This window comes from Delphinus delphis, chromosome 7, assembly GCF_949987515.2.
Source record: "Delphinus delphis chromosome 7, mDelDel1.2, whole genome shotgun sequence".
NCBI classification, from domain to species: domain Eukaryota; kingdom Metazoa; phylum Chordata; class Mammalia; order Artiodactyla; family Delphinidae; genus Delphinus; species Delphinus delphis.
The window spans coordinates 2,746,438-2,770,512 of NC_082689.1; the positions used below are offsets into that span (position 1 = coordinate 2,746,438).

At 49.9% G+C, this 24,075-nt stretch overlaps 1 protein-coding gene across 2 annotated transcripts; it reads right to left on the reverse strand.

The window, feature by feature from the left end:
- Nucleotides 1-1,612: 1,612 nt before the first annotated feature.
- Nucleotides 1,613-23,125, reverse strand: ASB1 (ankyrin repeat and SOCS box containing 1). Of its 2 annotated transcripts, XR_009520093.1 has the most exons (6): nucleotides 22,961-23,125; nucleotides 18,691-18,832; nucleotides 16,332-16,634; nucleotides 9,040-9,425; nucleotides 7,538-7,856; nucleotides 1,613-3,340 (listed from the first exon to the last, which is right to left on the reverse strand). XR_009520093.1 is itself a non-coding variant. In XM_060015823.1 (5 exons), the coding sequence occupies exons 1-5, from the start codon at nucleotides 22,998-23,000 to the stop codon at nucleotides 7,651-7,653; spliced, it is 1,077 nt and encodes a 358-aa protein (XP_059871806.1). In that variant the 5' UTR covers nucleotides 23,001-23,125; the 3' UTR covers nucleotides 4,343-7,650. The 2 variants fall into 2 exon arrangements, 1 of the variants encoding a protein (XP_059871806.1); XM_060015823.1 differs by lacking the exon at nucleotides 1,613-3,340 and having other exon boundaries at nucleotides 4,343-7,856.
- Nucleotides 23,126-24,075: the final 950 nt, after the last annotated feature.

Genomic DNA, 24,075 nt, shown 5'->3' on the forward strand with positions numbered 1-24,075 from the left:
TTTAGCTTTCACCCACACACACTTCCCCACCCTTCATCCCCCCAATAGCGCTTATGGTAGTAGGTGCATGTTATTAGGACCGTGTAAATACTAGTCACAGCTGAGGCATCTAGTATTACCGTGGTAACTTTTTCTTTCTTGCCCAACCTTTTGTTTTCCTTGGAGTTATGTCCCTTGGTTTCCTAGGTACTTGTCAATAAATCAATCCCAACTCCTATCTAAACATGTTCAGAGACAACAGTTATTCTAATAATTAAGGCATCTTCTCTGGGGCCTCAGCCCCTCACATCTAGTCTCGATCGGGTGCCTTCTGTGCCTGATGCACAGCTGTCGTCCTCAAGGCTTTCACTGTGTTCCTGGGAGTCACCTTGCCTCTTTGCGTTGGATCCACATTTCCTGAATACCAGGTTTTCTCCTTTCTTCGTTTACCCTTTTGTTCTGGAAGAGTACATCCTCTAATAGTTTCTTAAGAAAGGGTGTGTGGAACAAACATTTTTAAAGAAACTACAGGTCTTTTTAGCATGACTTTTATATGCATTTCCTTCAGAATTCTGAAAGGTCCCAATTCCTCTGTTATCCAATGTGACATTTGAGGATTCCAAAGCTATTTTGATTCCCGATACTTTGTATGTGTCCTGTTTATCCGCTCCAGAAGTTATAGAATCTTTTCTCCCCAGCACTCTGAAATTCCACAGTGATGTGCCCTGGCTGGTCACCAGCCGTGGTTAGTACTTGGCCAGTCCTTGTAATTTGGAAACATAGCCTTCATTCTCAGAATTTTCTTGAATTATTTACTGGAATCCACTGTTAGAAGTGTGTGATTTTCTTTAGCCACATTCAGTATTGGTATCTTTAAGTGTTTCCTTTTAGGCTGGTGAGATCTCTCAAGAAGTCTCTTTCTCCTTTATTTCCTGCCTGGAGGATACAGCCTGTTTCTGAGCTGAGGATTTTACATACTGAAGGCCGATGTCTCGCCTCCCTCAGTCTCCCGCCGGGCTGGGGCAGGAACAACTGCTCAACTGTGTGGAGTGGAGAGTTGTAACTGCTTCTGAAAAGGGCCTTCAGCCAGCCCTCCTGCTTTCACTCTTTCACAACCACTTCTAGAGGCACCTGGAACTGCCAATCCCAGAGCCTCTGGGAGCTTTGCAATAAAATCAGATTCTCAGATGCTCTCATTTCTTTTTTACAACGTTGTCTCCTCGGGTATTTCTAAGTCAGTTACCATTCATCTGTTTTCTTGAGAGGTTCCAAAATTTTGTTGCTATTTATAGTCATCCTAGTGGATTTATGCCTTTTAAAAAAATTAAAATTCCCTGTAACTTTAATGGGATTTCAGGAAGGAGCTATGGTAAATGGCCACATCGAGCTGTAAGAAGTCTGGGAAATGAAGACCTATTCAGAGAATTCAAGTCTCCAGCTAGAACTGTGGGTCTGTTATCACAGATGGAGACAATGAAGGAAAACCAGCAATCTCTGCCACACAGATGCAGCTGGTTTTGAGGTAGACTGAAAGTGAGGCCATCTTTCAGTAGAGCAGGAGAAGTGTACATATGGGGGTAGGGGGTTGGGCATCGGTGTGAGGAACAAAGAAAACATCTGAAACAGCAAACAGAGAGACATGCCAGGGAGTCACTGAGAGATGAATAAATGCTTTATTTAGTTCATTCATTCCCAAAGCTTCACACCACACCATCCCACTTTCAAACTAAGTCACAAAGAACAGGGGCCCGCAGTCTCCACCACCTCCCCACCCGACAGAGCACTGCAGGGACAGTGTCACCCTGATTGGAAGTCATGTGTTTCACACACTTTTAGGAGCACACTCTCTTCACACTAGAAACCCCACCAAGTAAAACAGGCTCATCCATCAGTTTAAACCTGTGCAACATTTTGGGTGCCTCCCTAGAGCGCCAGGGTCCCCCAGAGCAGTTTAAAACTCCTGTGTTAGATAAGCCCTTCTCTGCGAATTAGGAACTCTCCAGAGAGCCAGCTTCTTCTACCTGAAGTTCATGTACAAAGATTTCACATGGTCAATTCTTCTATCCAATGAGATAAACAGTGCACTAAATTAAGGCATTGGGGGGAATTAAAGGGGAATAAAGCATTTACTAAAGTTACAATAACACATCAAAGATGTCCATTGTATTTCTGAAAGCTCTTAACCAGGCACAAGTGCAAAGAACAGTCAGGTCCCAGCTGCTGCGGGCAAGCACGCAGTCATGACCAGAGGAGAAGGAGAAGCTGAGGGCTGACGGTCAGCATTCCCCTTCAGCACGCGTGCAGGCACACGGGCCCCAGCGCGTGTCACACCTCACGTGCCCGACACCAGACAGAAGCAGCGGGAGCTGTGCAAACACGCGGGGCGGAGCAGGGGCACTGCTGGCTAAATCACAGCAGCAAACTGATGTTATACACAGGAGAACCGTGCCCACAAATACCACACTAAACTGCATGGATGGCACACGCATACGTCACTTGGGAGAGATCTGAAATCCAAGCAACTTAAAAAAGAAAAGCTCCCCAAGCATTCCAGACACTGAGCGATTACAAGTTAAGGCAACAGAAGTCACCCTTCCCCCCGCCTCTCTTTTCCATCCGACTGTCTTCCTAGAATTTATAGCATATATTCCGCACGTCACTGCACTTCAAACTCTGCACGTCCCCCCCGTGGAATTCTCCTAGGACATGATCCCACTAACCACTCATGTGTGCACATCAGTTATTTTATTCCACATCAAGAGAGTCAGGCTGGGGGCGGGGGATGAGGAGGGAAGTGAGGCATCAGCGAGCGAGGGAGAGAGAGGTCATGGGGCCAGATGAGGCACTTCCAAGCTGGCGGGGAATCCAGACCACTCGGGACTGGCCGCTGAGTGGCAGGCGGCTGAGAGGGGCACAAGCAGAAGCCGGCAGCCCCGGCGCCAGAAGGCTCACCACCAGCGCCAGCGCCAGCGCTCGGGGATGCCTCAGGTGCCCAGGCCTGAGGTCAGGGGCAGCCTCGCTGAGGAGACCACACGAACCTCCCAGGAGTGTCTCTTAGGGGATTCGGGGAGGCCAGAGGCCCATCACCCCAGGGTCGTTGCTCTGCGGTGGGCAGGACACAAGCACGCACTTCCTAACAGCTCACACAGTGATCTCAGGGCTTGTTCTTGGACTACCAGGCAGAGCAGACGCTGGGCTCTCCTTCAACCACGTACAGGCTGTTTCAAGACTCCGAGAGAAATTCCTCGGCACGTAAACATACACGGTAGCGAGACTGCGGGTCCCCGACGCTGGCTTTCAGAGACAGGCAAACTCAATAAGAAATTCTGTGCTTTGACAAAAGGGCAGCTGACGTTTTATTCTGCAACCAAGAGCATTTTAAAATGAAAATATTGCCCTCTAGTATCACCTTCATTATATAAGAGGACATTTTATCACCCAAATTAGGAAGGACGTAATCTTAGAATAAAAGACAACCCTTTAAATTGAATGAACTTGACTTCCTATATTATTTAACATGTGTCCTTGTACTTCGACCTGCACAGGAGGCCTATGCCGTGGGCGCCGTGACTCTTGCTGCCCCCTGGGGCACAAGCCCAGCTGACCACCAAGATCACAGGCTGTCCCAGCACCATCATGGCCTCGAAGACCCATCCACGGAGAAGAGGGACCACACTCACAAGGACAGCAGTGTACACGTCGCAGGCATGGCTTAAGTGCAAAGTGCTTTCACATACATTCTCTCACGTGCCCTCCCAAAAGCTCCATGGGAAAGGCACGGCCAGACCCGGCCCGTGTAAGAGAGCAGCCTCCCTGGGAACAGGACCTGCTCAAGGCCAGGCAGGAGGCAGCAAGCACAGGAGAGCGCTTCTCTCTAGGGCCGATTTTCCTTTGCTCAGCCTGACCTTGGCTGCAAGTTCCTCTCTTTCTATTTACGCGTGAACCTTTTATTTGAAGAATCAATTCATGGAAGCAAGAGGAAAAAATTAAAATGATGGCACTCAGGCCTGATAACAGAAACATATTCAACATCAGGAAACTGCTAATTGTCCTTTCCTTTTTTAAAACTACCTGTTTAACAACAAGCGCATGTTGACTACAACTTATCAAATGTCAAAAGAGAACATCAAAAAATAAGCATCACTGCCTTAAACCCTTTTCTGGAACAAGGTAGGGCATACATAAGTAAATAAATACATAAACAGCATAAGTAATATGAAAAGGCACAGATATGTATGACACTGATGGTTCTGGAAATACATGCAGAAACGCCACCCAGGATGCCACAGCTGAATTCTCAGAGGTGTCAGCGCTGCCTCCACCACACCCCGCCCGCCCCCCCCCCGCCCCCCGCCCATCCGCAGCAGCCAAGGCCCAGGCACAGGACTCCGTTCAGTGGCCGGCAGGCACCCCAGCAGGGACAACAGCAGGACACTGCCGGGACTAGGCTGGGGGGACCTCGGGCTCCTTCCCATTGGTGCATCATGCCCCTCCCTGCGGAGGGCTCTGGGGCCGCCGCCTCATCAAGTACCACCACACTTCCTGGCTGTGTGGGGCTGGGGCCCCAGGGCTCAGAAACATGATTTTATAAAGTGCTCTGATGGAGAGGGTGACTCTTGCCTATTCTGGATCCTATCGCTGCCAACAAAAGAGAAAGGGAGCTTTAGCAAAGCGCCACTCAAAACGAGCAGGAACGGCCTTAAGCAGCTATCTACGTTATGCTCAGATTCAGGTTTGGCAGCTGTGAAATGTCAAACTAGAGCCTGAACCTCGAAGTTGCTGGGATTGTGAAAAAATCTCTAAAAGTTGGCTGCACAAAGAGAAAGCCAACCTTTCTCTGCAAAGGAAGAGCTGAGGCCCTGGCCCCTGCGGGCCGGCCCTGAGCACACCATGCTCGGGGGCCCCACTCCCCGGCTCAACCTCTCCCCAGTCCCACTGCCTCCCCGGTCAGCTCTGGGCCAGGCCCAACAATGAGCGTCGACTCAGTCCACTCCTTCCAGAGAGATCCCAGAAAAATGGTTCCAACCCCCAGAAGCAAGCCCTGCACTCACTTCACCTGCAAAGGAGGCTGACGCCCACTCTGCTGGTGCAGCCCCAAGGTCGCATCGGCATGGCTGGGACCCCCGCACTGGCAGCATTCCCAGATGCGGCTTTCCAGAAGGTCTGAGAACAGAGACACCCTCCTACCCAGGGCCGGGCTGGGGAGGCTCTGTCCCTAACAGACCCCTGAAGAAAACACCAAGCAGGGAAAACTCAGAATGTCCTGCAAGCCTGCAGCAAGGCTCACCCGCAGGGATCCCGAGCCAAAGGGCAGCTGCAAGAGCTTAAAAGTAAGGGAAGGGGCTTCCCTGGTGGCGCAGTGGTTGAGAATCTGCCTGCTAATGCAGGGGACAGGGGTTCGAGCCCTGGTCTGGGAGGATCCCACATGCCACGGAGAGGCTAGGCCCGTGAGCCACAACTACTGAGCCTGCCCATCTGGAGCCTGTGCTCCGCAACAAGAGAGGCCGCGATAGTGAGAGGCCTGCGCACCACGATGAAGAGTGGCCCCCGCTTGCCACAACTAGAGAAAGCCCTCGCACAGAAACGAAGACCCAACACAGCAAAAATAAATTAATTAATTAATAAACTCCTACCCCCAACATCTTCTTAAAAAAAAAAAGTAAGGGGAGCTAACCACTCCTGATACACCTCTCTCAGCCCGACCACGGAGGTGACAAGCCAGCGCTGACACACCCCCAGTGACACGAAGTCCCCTCCAGCGGCCCAGCCCACCTCTGGGTGGCTCGAGCTTCCACACAACCCTTCCCTAAGTGCAGGCAGAGCCCCAGCTCCCCGCAGCTCCTGGCCCAGCCGCAGCCCAGCTCGGGTGTGGTCCCACCACACGTGCCACAGGAACGCAGCTGATGCCCGGCCCGGGCTGAAGCCCTGCAGCACTCAGCTCCGGCTGCAAAGGGCCCCATCGGCCGCCCACCCGCAGCGCCTCTCCTCTCAGGAAGCCTCTCCTGACTCCAAGCTCTGAATGCGACCAGCCAAGCAGGCTCCCCGTCCTGAGAAGCAGCACACAGCCCAGGCTCGGGCCTCAGACGCCATCCAACACTTACGCCTTGGCCACCGCCTGTAATGAGGTGAAGCCTCCAGCGGCTACGCCGGCCCCCCCAAATCATCGACGGCCCCCCCTCAGACCTCATACGTTCATATACGGGCCAGCCTGGCTTTCCAACACACGTCCATCCATGACACAGGAGGTGGCGTTCAGAATTCCATCCTCGAGCCACAGAAGACAATGGCCAGACACTGCCTGTCTGGTCGGTGAAGACACATAATGACGCTAATAATTAAATAAACCCCTATCATTAGTTCAATTGTTACAAATTAGATTTCTCTTATTGCAGAAAATCCAAACTCAGATTTGAAATCTGCCCGTTTCTAAACACTTCTAAAGGTCAGAATCACCACAGATCCACACAATGGCCCTGAGGCCTCAAATTACCAGATGTGATTTCCCTGGAAACAGCAGCACCTGGATGCTCCAAAGAGGCAGCCTCTGGCCCACCTGTGCCGACATGGCCACACACCTGGCCACGCAGCCCAGGTGTGAGTGAGCCCTGCCCACAGCCGAGCCGTCCGTCAGGTGACAAGCCAGCTCATTCCTCTCACTTCTCACCACCCCCAGCAGGCCAGGGGAAGCCCTCTGACCTCACTGCTATCCCCTTTCTTCGGTTCTAGGAGCAACTACCAAGACATTAGGTCCAAAAAAGTGAAGATCAATCAACCAAACAGCAGATGTTTTGTCCACTGAACACAAAGCAACTGAAAGCTTAGAACCATCCAGAAGATGACTAAAGTTTGCACTTTCTGGTATGTGCAGCGACGAGAAGACAGCGCCGCAGGCATCTTCCTCTTTTAGAACTGGCAGTGAATGCTGTTGGACAGTCCTTGGTCCGAATGTAGGCAGTCAATTACTGGCTATTTCAGCGTTGGCCTCCTAAAATCAATCAACTGTCTGGAAGCTCCCCAAAGTGAAATGGCAGAGAACTCATGAGACCTGTTGGCATGATGCTAGGCACAGGTGGGTATCAGACAGGCGCAGCGCTGCAGAACTCTGAGCGTTACCTAAAGAGGCTGTGAACAAATGCAAGTATTGACTTTGAGGCAGTAACGCCCACCCATGTGGCCAGGAAACCATCCTTGAATGAAGACAATTAATATGGCGCCTACGCCACAAGGAGAGAACAGTGAAGCGGCAAGGAAACGGGGTGCGCGTGATAAATGTCACACGTCTACCCCAGCAGCAGGGGAAACAAACTAGTAAGTTCAGGAAGTGCATCTCCGTACTTTTATAGCAAGACTCCTTTTCATTTCGCGTCAATCAAGCTGAGAGGCAAACGCAGCAGCACAGCCCTGCACGGTGCTAGTTCCCCCTCCTGGGGAAGTCAGCAGGCCTCCAAGCTCAGCCCGAACTTGCTCACATTTCGAGGCCCATTTCATTAATTTCCAAAACACAGACACTGAGGAAGAACAAAATTAATTTTGTACGAGCCTTTCGGCTGATACCGACCTAAGGACTGTCCGACGCCCCAAGCACCTGAGATGGGATACAATCCATGAGGACGAGGCTGATTCCGCTTCACCAGCAGCCAGGTGGGATCTAGTCAGCAGCACAGGACGTGGTCACAGGGGCAGGAACCGGTGTCGACTGGCTCTGGAGACTGCTTCCTCCTCGCTGCAGTCAGCCGCTGCCCGTGAGTTCTGCTCATACAGCAGGAACTTTTTTATGGGGTCTGGCAGAGGCAGCGAGGGAATCAGATGGAGTCGGTATTTGCCAAGCGCTCTTCTCACGGCCACACGGCACAGATTGAGCAAGGTCCTGGGGACACCTGGAACGCATGGGAAGAAAGGGAGAGACAGAGGGAGAGGTTAAACGCCTCTCCTAACCCTACACACCAAAGGCTGGCTGTGAGGACAAGCGGGGCTGCGCCAACGCTCGCTGCCACTTCCCACCTCCAGAGAAGAGCAGGCCCTGGTGAAAAAGGTCTTGTTATCTGCTCAACTCTGTGGAACTCCCTAGACAGAGAAACAGAGCTGGCCACTGCACGCCCCAGCAGGTGTGACAAACTGCCCTCTGCCCTCTGTCAGTCTCTGCTCTTGGTCCCTCCCAGAAGCTCCAAGGGGGTCTGAAGGGGACGGGCCGAGCAACACAGGAGGAGGGCAGGCTGACAATTTTGCTCTGGGTCAGAACAGCCTCGCCGTGTCTCTGCCTGTGCAACAGGCCTGAACACAGGGAGCCTAACTCTGTCAGCGTGGCTCCAACTGACCAGCCAGCAACTCTTTTGGGGAAGCCTCAACAGGACCATGCTTTAATGACTGGTTTAAGGAAAGCCAGTAACAAGAACACAACAAACATAAGTTCTGCGAGAGCCAAGGGACTGGGGAAAAGGTGGTCACCCAGATGCCCTCAAGACCCAGACGGGAAAGGGGCAGGGTGTGGGCAGGTCAGAGGGTGCACAGGGTCAACTTCTGAGTCCTGGAGAGAGAACGACAACAAGTACCAAGCCACGGATCAACTGCAAACTCCCTGGCCATCAACTTAGTTCACTGGCAAAATCCTTCTTCATGAATAAGCAAACTGTACGCCTCATTCTAACAAAAATCATACTTAGCACACATGCAGAACAATGGTATTTGAGTGGAACCGAAGAAGGGGACATGAGGCGCCCTAGAGAAGGAAGGGCTTGCGATTTGTTGTAAAGCAAAAACACTTAAAAGCCATAAACAGCAGTGAAAGAATTTGGGATCACAAAGCAGCGCAAAGGGGTAAAGAGAACATAATTCTAGGAGCTCTGAGAACATGCACTTTGATAGGTTTCTTGGTATTAAATCTTAGTGTCTGGGAACTTAGAGAAGACCAATCTGGAAGACCGTTCTAGAAAATTCCTAGTCCTCGCTGAAGGCGGTGACCGAGTGCTTAGCTGGAGGTTGTTTTTTTTTAAATTGCTACAACTTGGTTCATTCAATTGACCTGAAGAGACTGCCAGTCAGAGTTCAACTAAGACCACTTACTTCTGGCCTCTTTAAAGACCTGCAGAGCCTCAGGGTCTACCTTCCTTCTGCCTCTCGACTCTGGGCCCAAGGATTCCCACTTCACCAGGTTCAGGTTGGCTCCGAACTCCACAAGCAGGCTAACGAAGGCCGCCTCACAGCCGTGACGCAGGACGGCATCCATGACGCACCCGGGGGAGCCCCTGTAGAAGCCCTGCGTATTGACGGGACCATTGCAGTTGAAGTCTGGGTTTGCCCCAGCCTGCAGGAGCAGCTTGAAGCACTGGAGGTTGTGGTAGGCTGCGCTGATGTACAGGGGGCAGACCACCAAGGAGGTGAGCCGCCGGGAGAAAGGCGGCTGGACGTCAGGAGTCAGGTGGTGGTTGACATCGACATCGGCCCCGTACCTGCAGGGTAGACACACGGACAGTGAGACCTCACAGCAGGCCAACCGCAGTCAACGCATCCCCACGGCACCCGGTGGAGATGGGCCCGAACTCCAGGAGCACTGGGAGCACCAGAGAGCCCCCCAGTCACAGTGGTCCCGTGACCACCAGCAGGTACCACGGTAGTTAGGAACCTTGGAATCCACTCACGCAAAAGAACTCGTAAGGGAGTTCTTTCAAACCTTTGAAGATCCAACAATCCCATGGCTATTTTAACTATTTCAAAGCAAAGAAAAAGAAGGAAAACTTCCAAATTCAGCTTATGAAATTAACAAAACAATAATCTCCAAACCTGACAAAGGCCTCACCATAAAGAAAACCTACCAACTAACTGCACTTACGAATATCAACTTAACAACCTCCAATAAAATGTTAGCAAAGAGAATCTAAAAACATTAAGAAAGCAACATACAATGACCTCATGGGGGTTATTCCAGGGGGTAGTTCTTAAATTAGAAACTCTATTAACATAATCCATCATATTCATAGAACTAAGGGGAAAATCCATGATTATGTCCATAGATGCAAAAAAAAGGGCATATAACAAAACTCAACACTTAAGCATGTCTGCAAATACTTAATAAAAAAGAAAGTAAGGGATATTTCCTTAACATGATAAAAAATATTTCCTCAACCCAGAAGTCAGCCTCTCGCCTAGCAGGGAAACACAAGCAGCAGCTCTGTCGGGAGCAAGGTACACAGCCCCACTTTCCAGCCCACTCGTTTTAAAGACTTTTTTTTTAAGTACTAGTGCAATTAGACAAGAGAAAGCAATTAGCTGACTAAAATTGGAAAGGAAGAGGTAAAACTTTCCCTATTTACAGAGAATATAACTGTCTGGAAAGCCTTAAATAATTAATGAAAATGCAGTTAACAAGCAATGAGAGAATTTATTAAAGTAGCAAGTTTTAAACCAACAGCCTTCTATATACAAACAAAAACAAGTTGAAAGATAAAATGAAAAAGACCTCATTTCTGATAGCAAAATAAATTTTAAAGTGAGATATCTAAACATAAACTTAACAGTATATGTCCAAAATTTGCATGAGTAAAATTATAAAATACTACTGAAAGTCACATAAGTAGACCTAAGGAAACAGAAAGACATACCGTAGTCTTAGACAAGAAGACTCAATATCATTAAGATGTCATTTTCCCTAAGTTTATTATATAAATGAAAATACCCTCCCCAGAACTAAATAAGTTGACTATAAATGTAACTACATAAAAATAACATCCCTGGAGCTACATAAGTTGATTATGAAGTTGATTTGGAAGATCAGGAAAAGATATAAAAATAAAGATTTTTAACATAAGTAAAGTAAAACAATAAGTTACAAATTGGGGGAAATGTTACATCCTTAATATATAAAGACCTTCTAAGAGGAAAAGATCAACAGCTCTATAGATAAATGAGCCAGAGATGGATACAGACACGTGCAAACAGCTCTCTAGCAGATGAAAAGATGCTCAGCCTCACTCATAACAGAAATGCAAATTCAAACTACTCGGAGACACCACTTCTCACCTATCAGATTGGGAAAAATCCAAAAACTTATTGACCGAGCTTTAAAGAAAAGGAAGTCTTATACATCGCTGGGGGCCAGGCATGATGCAGCAATCCCTGCAGAGGGAAATCTGGTGATAGCTGGCAAACTTACCTATGCATGTACCCTCTGACGCACCAATCACAACTCCTGGAATCTAGTCCCAACACACATTTGCAAAACTCTGAAAAGATGCACACACAAGGCAATTCATTAAAACAGTACCCGTAATAGCCAAAGGCAGGAAGCGAGCCACAGGTTCGTCAAGAGGGCCTGGCCCATCCACATAAAGGAGCACTGTACCATCTGAAAAGGAATGAGGACCAGGGCTAAGGACTGCTCTGCAGTGACCTCCAGGACACCCTGATAAGTGAGAAAAGCAGGACGATGAACGTGAAGTATGCCACTGTTTATCCTGGGGAGGAGGCTGCAATACCAATGTGCACATGATACACACCTAGACACATACCTGCCTAATTTTTAATGATGGAAGGATAAACCACACAACTTTTTAAATGGTTATCTATAGGGCAGGGACGAAGCAGATGAGGATAGAAGCTAGACTGCTTTTAATATACTTTGTTTTATAGATTTGACTTTGGAACCATGTAAATACATACTATAAAAAATTAGGGGTTTCCCTGGTAGCGCAGTGGTTGAGAGTCCGCCTGCCGATGCAGGGGACACGGGTTCGGGCCCCGGTCCGGGAAGATCCCGCATGCCGCAGAGCGGCTGGGCCCGTGAGCCATGGCCACTGAGCCTGCGCGTCCGGAGCCTGTGCTCCGCAACGGGAGAGACCACAACAGTGAGAGGCCTGCATACGGGGGAAAAAAAAAAAAAAAAAAAAATTAAACAGCAATCCTTAGAAACTGCAAAGCAGAAAGAAATACTTTACCGCAACCATGTACCCAGTTGGTGCCATTGTGTGCTGCCCGCCAGGGCGGCTCTTCCCTTCAGGCACTGAGCCTCCAGAGGAGCCAGCCCATTCCCAGCAGAGTCACCTAGAAGGACCCAGGACAGGATGCACAGCAAGGCAGCCTCGTGCAGCCGCCAGAGGTGGGAGCGTTGATGACAGTCCCTGAGCTGATCTGTATGGCTGCCCGGGAGCTCTCCTCTTCTGACTCCCAGAGACAGCCCAGATGTGAGGATGAATCTCACACAGGCCGACGCAGGGGCCGCCTGACCCGGAAGCCTCCTTTTCCAGCAGAGCCAATCTCTAAACGACTCTACAGGCAGAGCCTTCAGGATCCCCTCAAGGGACCTGCCCTTGTCCTTGCACCCAAGGACGCCCAAATACATGGCTTTCTATGGGACATTTAGGGTTCTCCCAGGCCAAGCACAAACTACCAACTGGGTCATTTTACACTAAGCGGGGGCCGCTGACTACAGCAGGGAGGGCGGCCTGCTCAAGCTGTTGGAGTCCTGGCCGAGTGAAGAGGGTGCTTCTAAGGATGCTGCCTTGCAAGGGTGCTACAGCCCGCGGCGGGGGAGGAGGCATGTGTGGGAGGGGCAGCAGCATAGGAGACTGGTTCAATATGGGGGATTGGCAAAGTAAGTTAACATGTTAAAGGTAAGGGAACCAGGTCTCTCAATGTTGCAAAAGAATAATAAATTTGGAAAGGGAGAAAAGTAGGATGAACCCTGTGGTGCTGGATTGGATTAGAGGCATCAGGGTGAACTCTTCAACTGTCAATGTATAATAGATACAGAAATGTAGACAGAAGCATGTTTAAGTAACCTGAGCTCTGTCCAGTAGGAGAAACTGAAAACAGTGACACCCCATAAGCAATAAGCACTCCTAGTGTCCACACCTTGGCTTTTAAATAGCATTCACCACAAAAAGAACCCAGGATTCCTTGGAGAAATAACTAATTCCAGGGGTGAACCAGGCAAAGTACACAAGAGCCTAGAATAATTGTAACTCCACAGGAAACCACGAGTCTAACATAAATAAATGAATAAATTAAAAATCTGATGAGGAACAGGATATATACATGGTTCCAAAGTACCGAGCCACAAAAATATTTTTTAATCGCTGAGGGAAAAAGAGGAGCTTTACAATGGAAAAAGCTGGCAGACGCCACCTTAACCAGAAGACGAAAGTGAACAGCAGCAGTACTGGGACCAACTGAAACATGTGCAGCCTGAGAGGATGTAATGAGAAGAGCACAGCCCCACTTCCGTGAGACTGCTACCCAAAAGGCGTTACCCACCTCTTCCGTGAGGAAACATTAGCCAGCACCCGTGTACTTGAGCTTCCACTGCCCTAGACAGTGCTGCAATGCCTCACAAATTTTGTCATCACATATTTCATCTGAATTAGGAAATGACAAAATGTAGGCAGTAATGATGATGGGGCCTGACACGCAGGGGCCCGGGCGGAGGGGAGAGCATCGTTTTCCATGCCTTAATAGAAATAGCTGGCCAACACTCACAGCCAGCAATCATGTCTTATCACCCGTCTCTTCAGCACTATTGCAAGCATCCGAAGGAACCTGCCCCTAGAAGCGACCCTGCTGCCTGTCAGCAGCACAGAGCTGAAGAAGACAAAGGACAGCATACAGACCAATGAGCTCACATGACAACCTGCTTCCCCACTGACGCCATGCAGCATCGTCAGCCACTACAAATGCAAGTGTCACCCAGTGTTCTCCAAGATATCCTAGGGGTGACAAGAGAAACATTCTAAAACACATACCACACCAAGCAGAAGCCGATATTTCATTTCACACACTCAATCAATTAAGAGAACTAGATTTCAAGCAGTGACATTGTTTTGCCTCCTTATTCTTACGGATATGTCTTCTAGAATGTTTGTAATTTGGGGCAATATGACAATCTGGTATTAGCTGAGCTGTGGGAAAGACAGTCCTTCATCCACTCATAAAAATATAATGGATGGGATCCAGTTAATTTTAATCCTGAATATTTTCCAAAATTCCCCTACTGCTTTTAGTATCACTGGCAAGGAACCACCGGGATGACTCAATAAATCAGTATAACTTTTGCACATACAGAAATACCACTCCTTACCTTTTTAAAAAAACATCAGTAATATATATCAAGGGAAATGAGAAGTAACAAAATGGAGGTTACTTGCAGAGGGACACCAAATCACAACAGTGACAGAAGAGAGCCCTGCCTATGAGGGACAATGACACAGGAAAGAGGCAGGAGTTGCGTTTAGATTGTGTTTAGATTGTATTAGCTGTTCAGTAACTTAACCCCATTTTCCAAAAGTCAATTATCTGGTAATTTAGAATCCAGAAAACTTTTCAACAGAATAATATATGCTCTTGGTACCTCACTGTAAAAGTAATGTCCTGTACTCCAGCGGGGCAGCAAAATGTCTTAGTAACGTTTCCTCAAGAAGGGCACCTGTAAATATCTCTGAAAGTCAAGCCTGCAGTTAATTCAAAGCAGTTGCGCATCATGAATTGACTGAAATGCCCTATGGGATTTCTGGAACCAAGATGAAATTTCATGGATTGATCCTACTGAAAAACATTTCCAAATTAATGACTTACATTCTCCAAGATGCAAAGATATGGGACTGAGGTGATTTAGATTATCAGGCTAGAAATCCTTCAAAAGAAGGGGAAAAAAGCATCATCACGTCTTCATCACCCTCCAGTATAACCACCATACCATCCTCAATTATCTTTCCAAAACTCAATTCCATAGCCATTTAATATATAAGTCCTTTTGATATAATAAATATATTCTCAGTACCTAATTTAAAAAACGATGTCCTGCACTGGGCGCGGGGGACGCCAGGTCCCTGCTCCTCAGAACACCCCCAGTGCAGCCCGTAATGATGCTGTAACCCTCTCCTGTAATACTTTCCCACACCGACAACGGGCTACCTGAACTGCACTCAGTCCAGCCACAGAACAAACAGCCTCCAGAGCTGGGGGGCGGTGGTGGGGGTGGCGGGGGCTGCTGGGCAGGGAAGCATCTTTAGTAGAAAGAAGTCACTGGAGACATGAGACTGAGACTGAAAATGCAATCTGGCCCAAATTTTTAAAAAGGTAACCGTTAGTACAATTAAAAGAAGACCAGAAACCGTCTAAAACCACAGAAAGGGAAAGCAAAGAAAACACAGATCATGGAAAAAAGATATAAAATAAAGGTACAGTTAAGACACAGAAAGACAACAGTAATAGACCTAACATCAGCTATGGCAACAATGTTAACTGTATTAAAAAACAAAGAATCCCTTTATCCTACAAAAGCTTCTTGCTTTTCACCCCATTTTGCAGTTCTCGGAGACTATCCACTTCCTGAAGTGTGAAATAAAAGTTCATTTGTATCACCTAAAAAAACAAAAGAATCCCAGACAGTCAAACAGTAAAAGTGAGCTCACAAAGAATAACTTAAACCCACTAAGATGAAAACTAAAAGTTACAGAATGCTACATAAATGAGCCTCAATGAAACCAATGGTTTCCTTTTGGTTTGATAAAGGGCACAATCCATAAGCAAGAACTTCCATGAGCCCAACGAGCATCAAAATACGGTGAGCAAAATTATTAGAAATACAAGGGAAACTGGCAAATCACAACAGTACTTACAGACTAACAGACTTCTCTGAATTTGGGGAAGATCCAATGGTTAAAGATGTAAAAACAAAAGAGAGAGGAAGTCTGAATAACATAACTGAGGCTGTCATCTTGTACTATACAAATAAAACCCTGTGGTTATATACTTTGTTACAAGTATCCACAACAACGTAGTTGGACATTAAAAAATAACTTTAAAAAAGCCCAAAGAAGGGCTTCCCTGGTGGCGCAGTGGTTGAGAGTCCGCCTGCTGATGCAGGGGACACAGGTTTCTGCCCCAGTCCGGGAAGATCCCACATGCCACGGAGCGGCCGGCGTACTGCAAAAAAAAAAAAAAAAAAAAAAAAAAGAAAAAGAAAAAGAAAAATGCTTAGCAGACACAGCCAAAGCTATAGGCAAAGGTAAATTCATAACCTTGAAAGTTTACCTTATTAATCAAGAAAAAAATGAATAAGCATGCAACTCAGAAAATTAGGGAAAATATTAAGTAAAATTAAGGAAAATGGGAAAAAATAAAGATAAAAACAGAAATTAATCAGTAAGTAAAAAAATAAGAGAACTGATAAAGCTAAGAAGCAGCTCTTTAGAAAGACTAACAAAATAGACAAATGCTCTAACAAGTCTAATTGGAGAGAGGAAAAAAAGGCAAATGCAGAAAACAAGAAATGAGAATGTGGCTGCGAGAACGTGCTGATGCGGCCACGCTCCCCGTGGTGGCCATCGCAAGGGCAATGGTGGCCCAGCCCCTGTGGTACTGACCTGATGAGGGCCTTCAGGATGTCTGCCCTGCCCACCCGGGAGGCGTGGTAGACAGGGGTGCTGCGGTGGTGCCGGCTTCCATTGGGGTCGGCGCCGGCTTCCAGAAGGATCTGGGCGCTCTCCAGGTGCCCGTTCACCACGGCCACGTACAGGGCCGTCTGTCCCTTCACGTCCACCAGGTCCACCTCAGCCCCCTTCCGGATCAGGAAGTCCACGCAGTTCCCGTGGCCTGCAGTGGCCGCGATGCGCAGTGGTGTGCAGGGCAGCCAGCCGCAGCACCACACAGACTTCTCGTTGATGCGGCTGAGAGAGAGCACAGGGAGCCAGGCTGGGAGGGGTGCTGGGAGACCGGCCAGCCGCTCCAGCTCCTCTCAGGTGGGATCCTGAGACAGGGAGCAGGAGGGCAGCCTTCACTTTAATAGTGCTTCCAGGTGCTCCTTTCATGAAATGCTTTCACATAGCCACCCTGCTGGGTCCACGCCTGAGGCAAGACAGGCAATAAATTAAGAGCCCAGTTCTACAGATGAGGAGATTCGAGGCGCAGGTAAGACTGCTGAGCACTAGAGTTAAGATCTCCAATTTCCTGACTCGCGTCCAAAGCTCTTTGCTCCACGAAGGGGAGAAGGGCCTGCCCGGGAGGCAGCGCAGGATGGAGGACAGCATACCTGCTCGGGACCTGGGTCAGGGCCCCGAGGCCCCTCTTCACCAGCTACTACCTGTGAAGGCCTGAGGCTGGACTGCTCTCTGGGCCTCGGTATCCTCACTGGGGCTAGGTGACCACTGTGGTCCTTCTACCTCTGACACAGCACAAAGGACAGCCTGCAGGAATCACCACACTCCTGGCCAGCAGCAGCAGAGGGAAACCGTCCAGGCTCAGCCCTCATTGCAAGTGACACTCAGACCACAACTCCCCATCAAGGGATGCCAGGGTCATGCAATGCATGGATCCATCATGTCACCAGCTGAGGCTCTTCACCTCAAGCTCCCAGCGCAGCTCTGAACAAAGCTGAGGAATACAGATCACTAAAGCAGTGACCCAGAAACATGCAACAGGTCAGGGTTCCTCCTTCAGCTGGTTACTAGCTTCCACTAGCCAAGGAGGCCAAGGAACGCTCCAAGGACTCATCACCGAAGAACTACATAGCAAGAGCAAAATATCGTCAAGAAACCAGATTCACTGAACCTGAGTGAAAGAAAGAAAAACGGTACTTGAAAAAGCAATGTGAACATACTTGGTCTATTTTAGGAGCTTAACTCTATTCTACTGTTATACCTGCAAACTTAAGGTTTTCTTTGGACTTGAGTCATTCATGTTAAATATTCGTGTGCAATCCGCATCATTTCTCTCTATGACGATCCTTTCTGGCTCTTTGGAGCTTCTTTATTTTTAACATGAATATCTATTCTAACGAAATAACGCTAAGACATTAGAAGGGAAAGAAGAGACACCTATTCTTGTATTGTTAGAAATCCTTCTCTTGGGAACTGTCCACGAAAAGTGGTATAAGTTTCAGTATCAATACACAGGCATTTCTTCTATCAACTCACTGGCATCCTAGCCCTGGAGGGGAAACAGAAACACAGAAAGAGCCTGAAGGATTTTCTGGTTGCAGGTGAGTTTCAAGTCTACTTGAGACTCCAACCTTAGACACACGGAGAACAGGCAGGCTCTGTGCTCCCCGGGTGTCTCGAGTGGGGAAAAGTAACAGCAAGACTCCGCTGCCATGAGGGGCTTGAGCCGGTCTGGAGGAGCTAGCAGGATGTGGCAAGGCAACAGGCAGGGCGCTACCAACAAAAGGAGCGTGTCCCTGGGTAATGAGACCGCTGGCCAGAGGCTGAGCCCCAGGCCCTGGAGGCAGATGACTGAGGCCCTGAGAAGCCAGAGGAGAGCGCGTCAGGAACTCTGTACAGGTTTGCTCCATCGGGAAGTCCGGACCCAAAGGGGGATAACGATGCAATAATTAAGGGAGGAGAATTTATGCATGCGCCTTAGGATAAAGAGCCAGAAGAGACTCGCAAGGGAGCAGGGCCGCTGTTGAAGACAGTAATGACGCTGTCGTCGAGGGTAACGTCAGGGAAGCTGACGCCCAGAGAGCACCAGAAGTTGCTGGAACATATAAAGGTGACAGAACTGGACTTGAACTCGGGTCTCTCTGCCCTCGCCATCAGGCTGTCGCCTACAAGTCTGACCACGCTTCCGGCAGTCCCCTTTTATCCCATCCTCGGAAAGTGGAAACACTCAGGGTCTCCACCTGCAAATCGGAGACCGCTGGGCCTCCCTCACAGCTCCCGAGCATTAGCTGCGTGCAGACCCACAGGCCAAACCCTGGGCAGCCCCGGGGCGGGCAGCGGCTCTCACCTCCGGTAGCTCTCCTCCTGCAGCAGGCTCCGGAGGGTCTGGAGGTCCCCCACGTAGGCTGCATCGTGGAGCCTCGTGTCCTCACAGTGCTCCAGCGGATGGTCACAAAACTGCTCCCTCAGCCACTCCTTCAGATTCGGACCTGCACTGAAGAGAGGGGCGCCTGTCAGCTCAGGGAAGCCTTGCCAGCACCAACTGTGAGGGGCCGCCCTCGGCCGCCAGCCCTGCCTCTCCCCAACACGGGTGCTCTCCAACTCTCAAGAACACATCATTCCCCTGCTCCAGAAGCTTCCAGAGCCAGGAAAATGTAAAAAGTTTCCCTTAATGAAGCTAGCACACTCCTGACACCAAACCTGGCGAGGTTTTAAAACTTTGATGGGGTGGGTGATAGTAAGCCCAAACTAGTTAAGGATAAAGATCCTAAATTAAATATTAATAAAGTGAAATTTAAAATATGTATCCAAAAAGTCACCGTAAAATTACTCTAATGTATTCCAAGAATGTCTTAGTTGGGAAAAACCATATAAGCAGCTGCTATGTTACAAAAGGACACCTGACTTTGGCATAACTCAACAGCCAGAAAAACACTGCTGCTTGTAAACCTGAATGACTCCGCCATGTGATCTGGGCAATGGCCTCGCCACGCGGGAGTCCCCGCGAGGGACAAATCTGACGTAACCTAAGATGGGTGTACTTTTCTGAATATAAGCTGCACCGCAGTAAAAAGGAAAATTTTTAAATACATGCATACAACTAGAAAGCCAGCCCTATATAATGAAGATAGAAAACAAAAAAACAATAAAGACTAGAATAAATGGTGAAAACCATACCATGTACTTGAGTGAGAGTCAATGCTAGGAAAATTTTAAGTGATACCAAATAAATTAAGAGGTTTAACAAATCTCTTTGGGGTTTTTATATGAGATGTGACAAAAATCTTCTAGAAGTTTATTTGGAAATAAAAATAAGAATCACTTTTTGGTTTTTTTTGTATGTATGAGAGGAGATCTATCCTACTAGATAATAGAAATTCTCTCTCATCAGAATAAAAAGATAAATAAATCAAACAATCAACTGCCCAGAAAAGAGCTTAGTATAAAAAACTTGGTATGTGAGAAATGGGCAACAAAATCAGTGAGGAATGGGAGGAGTAGCTGCTATAAACTGAATGTCTGTGTCCCCCAAAATGTCCTGCCAAATAATATGCTGGGAGTCCTAACCCCCAAGGTGATTATTAAGAGGCAGGACCTTTGGTAGGTAGGACCTTTACGTCATGAGAGTGGAGCCCTCATGAATGGGATGAGTGCCCTTATAAAAGAGACCCTGGAGAGCTCCCTCACCCCCTCCACCACATGAGGACACAGTGAGAAGACAGCCGCCTAGGAACCAGGAAGCAGGCCCTCACCAGACATCCAACCTGCCAGTGCCTTAGTCTGGGACCTTCCAACCACCAGAGCTGTGAGAAATAAATTTCTGTTGTTTATAAGCCATCCAGTCTATTCTGTTGTTACATCCTGAATGGACTAGAACAAGTACCATTGATCACTGAACAACGCAGGTTTCATCTGCAGGGGTCCACTCACACGTAGATATTTTCAACAGTAAACAGCACAATACTGCACAGTCTGTGGTTGGTTGAATCCACAGATGCCTAGGAACCTCAGATGCAGAGGACCGACTAGAAGTTACATGCAGATCAACCCCCAAGTTGTTCAGTAGTCAACAAATTTGTACAATTAGATACCTACAGCTGACCCTTGAAGCGCATGGTCTGAGCTATGTGGGTCCACTCACACATGGATTTTTCTCACTAAATACATACTACACTACACAATCCGCAGTTGGCTGAATTCTTTTTTTTTTTAATTTTTTATTTTATTTATTTTTGGCTGCACTGGGTCTTTGTTGCTGCACGGGCTTTCTGTAGTTGCGGCTAGCGGGGGCTACTCTTCGTTGCTGTGCGCAGGCCTCTCACTGCGGTGGCTTCTCTTGTTGCAGAGCACAGGCTCTAGGCACGCGGGCTTCCGTAGTTGTGGCACGTGGGCTCGGTAGTTGTGGCTCACGGGCTCTAGAGCGCAGGCTCAGTAGTTGTGGCACACGGGCTTAGTTGTTCCGCAGCATGTGGGATCTTCCCGGACCAGGCTCGAACATGCGTCCTCTGCATTGGCAGGCGGATTCTTAACCACTGAGCCACCAGGGAAGTCCCTGGCTGAATTCTTAGATGCAGAACCTTGAACATGGAAGACCAACTGTAAAGTTTTATGGGGATTTTTGACTGTGCAGGGGTTTGGCAACCCCCATGCCCTGTGTTGTCAAGGGTCAACTGTAATTGAGTTCTTCACCTCACACTGGAGCCCAAAATATCTCTTTATAAACATAATTGCACAGAGAGGGGCATAAGAAAAGAGCATGAACTCAGACGGCCTTCATTCAAGTCCCCACCGTGCCAGCTGTCCTAGTGGTGGACTCTCTCCAATGCTGAAGTTGCTTTTTATATTCAAATCAAATCTCTTTTGAGTACCTACTGTATACAAGGCTGGGCCATAGGACAACAGGGGTGATGCGTACGTTTCCTTACACTCCAAGATTTGATAGTTCAATGGCAGAGGTAAGACACAAAGGCCACAGGCAGGTGGGCAGAGCAGTGGGGGTTCACAAACGCATGGGTCACTCGAGCTCATGCCACAGCCAACAGGCAGGCATCAAGGACCCCTTGGGCCCCCATGCCAATGCTCCTTCGGTAGCTATCCTCCACTGTAGTTATCCCACAGTTTCACTGCACAGGCTGAGAAAGTTCAAAGTAGGGGTAAGATTCAGAAGGTGTAAGGAGACTCTGACAAACTTTTGCTAAGTTCTCCTCTAGGCCTCCCTTTGCTGGCCTCTTTTTGACCCACTACCTGCCCAGCTCAACACAGCCTCCTCTCTCCCAGCTCCAGCTCCAAGATATCTTTCAGTTTGCATTTTTCTGATCAGCTTCTCCAATGACAACACAATTACTCGACACAGCACTTAAGCTTTAACTGTGGCCCCTCCACTCCCAGGCCTGCAACACACTCAGCAGTAAAACAGCACCACCTGGATATTGACAAGAGTGCCTCTGTGTAAGGCAGAGCCGGTCTTCCTGCCACAAGGCTCTTCTCCACACTGGGAAGCAGCTGCCAGTCCTCTTCCCCCAGGTGGACACCTCTCAGTCCCTCCCGCACTCTCACATGAAGTGATGTCCCAGACCCTAAGGTCCTGGCTGCCCCTGGGGTCAAAGTCAATACCAACCAAAGCCCAGGACAGAAAAGGCTTTGTTTGTATTTTTATTCACTGCAGTATCCCCACCCCCAGCCAGGTCCAGCCAATAGCAGGTCCTCAATAAACCGTTTGTTGGATGAATGAATGGATGGAGGGAGGGATGAAAGGCGCTACTTGCACCCGTCTCCAAATCAACATTATACCTTAAATTCTGGCACATTTAAGAGTAATAAGCTCCTTAGTTTATTACTAACTAATAAACTCTTTGGAGGGGTATCTCTCCAGAGACACAGATGAGCGTGTAAAGTCCAGAGCACACAGAAGCATTTGGTACCCGGGGAAAACTGAGACAACAGACAAGGAGGGAACCTCCGCCCACCCCCCGACCCCGCAGGTTAAGAGGAAGCCTCTCCGGAAGGCGCGCAAACGCACTTCCCCGCAAATTCACATTTGTTTGGCAGGAATATTTCAAGGTGGAGACCCTCAGTCAGATGGCTGTTTTGGGCGCGAGCCTTTCGAGCCGCCTAAACCGAACTATGGCACGGCTGCCTCCTCTGCCGGTGGGCAAGGGCCCCTGGACCTGCTGTGTCACTGACAGCTCGCTGGGGGTGGCGTTATCGCTGTCCCTGGCCTGTGCGGGGAGGGGGGCGGTTGTTGAGGGGAACCGATGCCAGGATGGAGAGAAGGCACCCGCCCTCCCGGGAGCTGACCTCTGGGGGCTCTCCCGACCGCTGCGCTCACAGCTGGAGGATGACCCACGTCCTCTCTTTACAGTTGGGGTCCCACCCAGCCCTAGAGGCCAGCCGGCTGGCAGTTACGGTGCAAGTTCCACAGGAGGGGAAATCGGCGCGAGGGCTGGTCTCGCGAAGCCGGGCAGCCGGGCACCCCGTGAGCCGCGCTGACCGACCCCCGGCTGCGGGGCGCGGCTCCGTGGGCCCCGGCCGGCCGCAGGGAAACACGCAGGGCCCCGGCCCGGGCAGCCGCCCCGGCCCCCCGCCGCCCCGGGGCCCGGCGGCCGCGCGCACGTTACCTGCGAGCCCAGGTCCGGCCCGCCCGCCGCCCTCCGCCATAGGTGCCGGCCTTCGGCCAGTCGGCAACTCGCCTCCCCCGCGGCCCCCGCCCGCAGCGCCTCCCGCAGACCGGAAGCAGCGCGACCGCGACCACTTCCGGCGCCTCGGGCTGTGGGCCGCGTCGGAGGCGCGGCTTCCGGCGGGCGCGCGCGCCTCCCTCAGGGGCTTCTGGCGCCTCTAGCAGGGCGCCAGGGCGTCCACCTCCCGCTTCGCTCCCGATGTGAGGACGAACGAGCGCCGGCGCTGGGCGCGCGCTGTCGGAGACGCGTGCTCGGGGGTGCGGGCTGTCGGGGGCGCGCGCCGTCGGGCCCCACCGGGGCTGTTTCGCCACAGAAGAAGTAGAGGAGTCTGGGAAAACACGCTCACCTGGGGGACGGAGCTAATTTGCATGTTCTGGGAACTCTGGTTGGTCGGGCCCGTCCCCGCCCCCACGGAAAGGGCGAGGCCTTCTGCCGGGAGGGTGTGGGCGGGGCCGCGGGAGGTTCGCGCCGGTGTTTGAATCGCACCCGAGCCGGGCTGATGGGGCGTCCCCGGGGAGTGCCGGCTGAAGGAGGCCTGCGCCGGGCAGCGATGGCTCAGCGCCAGTGTGTCCCCGCGCGCTCAGCCGGGGGCTGGGAGCAGCCCCGGGAGAGCGTGGACGTGAAGGTGGGGGACTTTCAGCTCTGTCCTTGCAGCAGATTCTGTTGGAGAGGCACGGCACGGCTGGGCATATATTACTGTGGTATTAGGTGAAGGCCCCCCGAAATTCCTTCCATGAAGTCAGGGATCATGTCTATCAAATTACTGTAGCCCAGTGCCTGACACAAAGCGTTTACTGAATAAATTAGTGAACGAAGGAATAACTTTTCTTGCCCACTCGCTTATTAAAATGACGTCGGACCATGTGTACTGAGTTTTGGTTTGTAAGCGTGGATTCCTTAGGCTCCTTCCACGCTCCCCACGGGTGGGGAGTGGGGTTCTGCAGGAGAAGGAGGAGGTCTCCAGCAGACGGGCAGGGAGGGGGGACTGAGGCCAGGTGAAGAGCGGGTTCCGAGTTTTACAGGTGGAGAAAAGGAGCTCCAGCAGGGGACCGATG